This window comes from Limulus polyphemus, unplaced genomic scaffold (assembly GCF_000517525.1).
Source record: "Limulus polyphemus unplaced genomic scaffold, Limulus_polyphemus-2.1.2 Scaffold12645, whole genome shotgun sequence".
NCBI classification, from domain to species: domain Eukaryota; kingdom Metazoa; phylum Arthropoda; class Merostomata; order Xiphosura; family Limulidae; genus Limulus; species Limulus polyphemus.
In genome coordinates, this window is record NW_013678255.1 from 1,933 (window position 1) to 3,297 (window position 1,365).

At 30.4% G+C, this 1,365-nt stretch overlaps 1 protein-coding gene across 1 annotated transcript in view; it reads left to right on the plus strand.

The window, feature by feature from the left end:
• Positions 1-309: 309 nt before the first annotated feature.
• Positions 310-1,365, plus strand: part of LOC106477056 (piwi-like protein 2) — a gene marked incomplete at its 5' end in the record, with an annotated part of 9,739 nt that continues 8,683 nt past the window's right edge. Inside the window, 2 exons of the mRNA XM_013937658.2 lie at positions 310-444; positions 943-1,083. Of these exons, the coding sequence (XP_013793112.2) occupies positions 310-444; positions 943-1,083 (276 nt within the window). The remainder of the gene's footprint in view (positions 445-942; positions 1,084-1,365) is intronic.

The window sequence follows — 1,365 nt, forward strand, 5'->3', positions numbered from 1 at the left end:
GTTGATTGGTCATCATAGTATTCAAAATATTACCATTGATTGGTCATCATAGTATTCAAAATATTACTATTGAGAAGTCATCATAATATTCAAAATATTACCATTGATTTGTCGTCATAGTATTCAAGATATTACCATTGATTTATCATCATAGTATTCAAAATATTACCATTGATTGGTCATCATAGTATTCAAGATATTATCATTGATTGGTCATCATAGTATTCAAAATATTACCATTGATTGGGAAGACACAGTATATTAAAATAATACACGTAGTGAAGGTTATATTAGTGTCGTTTGACGTGATGGCAAAAGAAAGAAAATTATTTGGAGTTCTTTTCTTTGCAGGAAGAGACATCAAAACTCATATGCCTTATACCTGAACTGAGTTATATGACTGGGCTCACGGATGAAATGAGATCGGATTTCAAAGTTATGAAGGTATTTATAAGTTTGCACTTTGATTGTGCATTTAAATTGGAATCTGAACAACATATATTTGATCAAGTCTATTGGAATAAATAGTTTAATATGACATGAATAGCATTAGAGATAGAAATATTTATTTTTTACTTTGAGGTGTCACTCGTAAATGATATTAACACTTGTCAAAATGTTTCATTTCTTGTTTTTAGGGGTTATAGCCCCGAGCTCTTATAGATTACAAACATTTGATTGAAATAAAATGTTATCATCTTATAATTAGAAAGTATAATTAAATGTTTACTGACAAAATTCATATTATGTCATAATGCTCCAAAGATGTGTTAAAAAATTATCTTCGATATTAAAGCTCACATTGTTTGTCATCTTTTACATTAATTGCAAGTTACGTCTGTAAAAACAAATTTTTAGACAAATTGTTAAAATATTTAACAGATCTGACGTGTCATGGCTGAACCAAAGCTTTAATTAATAATTCTAACTTACTTTTCCCAGGATATTGCCGTACACACTCGAGTCACACCAAACCAAAGACAGGCAGCTCTGCATCAGTTTATAAACAATATTAACTCCAATTCTGAGGCAAAACAAATGCTTGCGGATTGGGGAGTGAGCGTGCAGTCTGGAATTGTTGCTGTAAGTTTATTTATCATTAAACATTAAAAAAAGTGTAAGTTTCAAAGAACCGTTCCTACTTCAATGTGTTGTCACAACAAACAATATCTTATATTTACTTCACTTAATGTACAACCGTTCCTACTTCAGTGTGTTGTCACAACAACCAACATCTTATATTTAGTTCACTTAATGTACAACCGTTCCTACTTCAATGTGTTGTCACAACAACCAACATCTTATATTTAGTTCACTTAATGTACAACTGTTCCTACTTCAATGTGTTGTCACAACAACCAATAT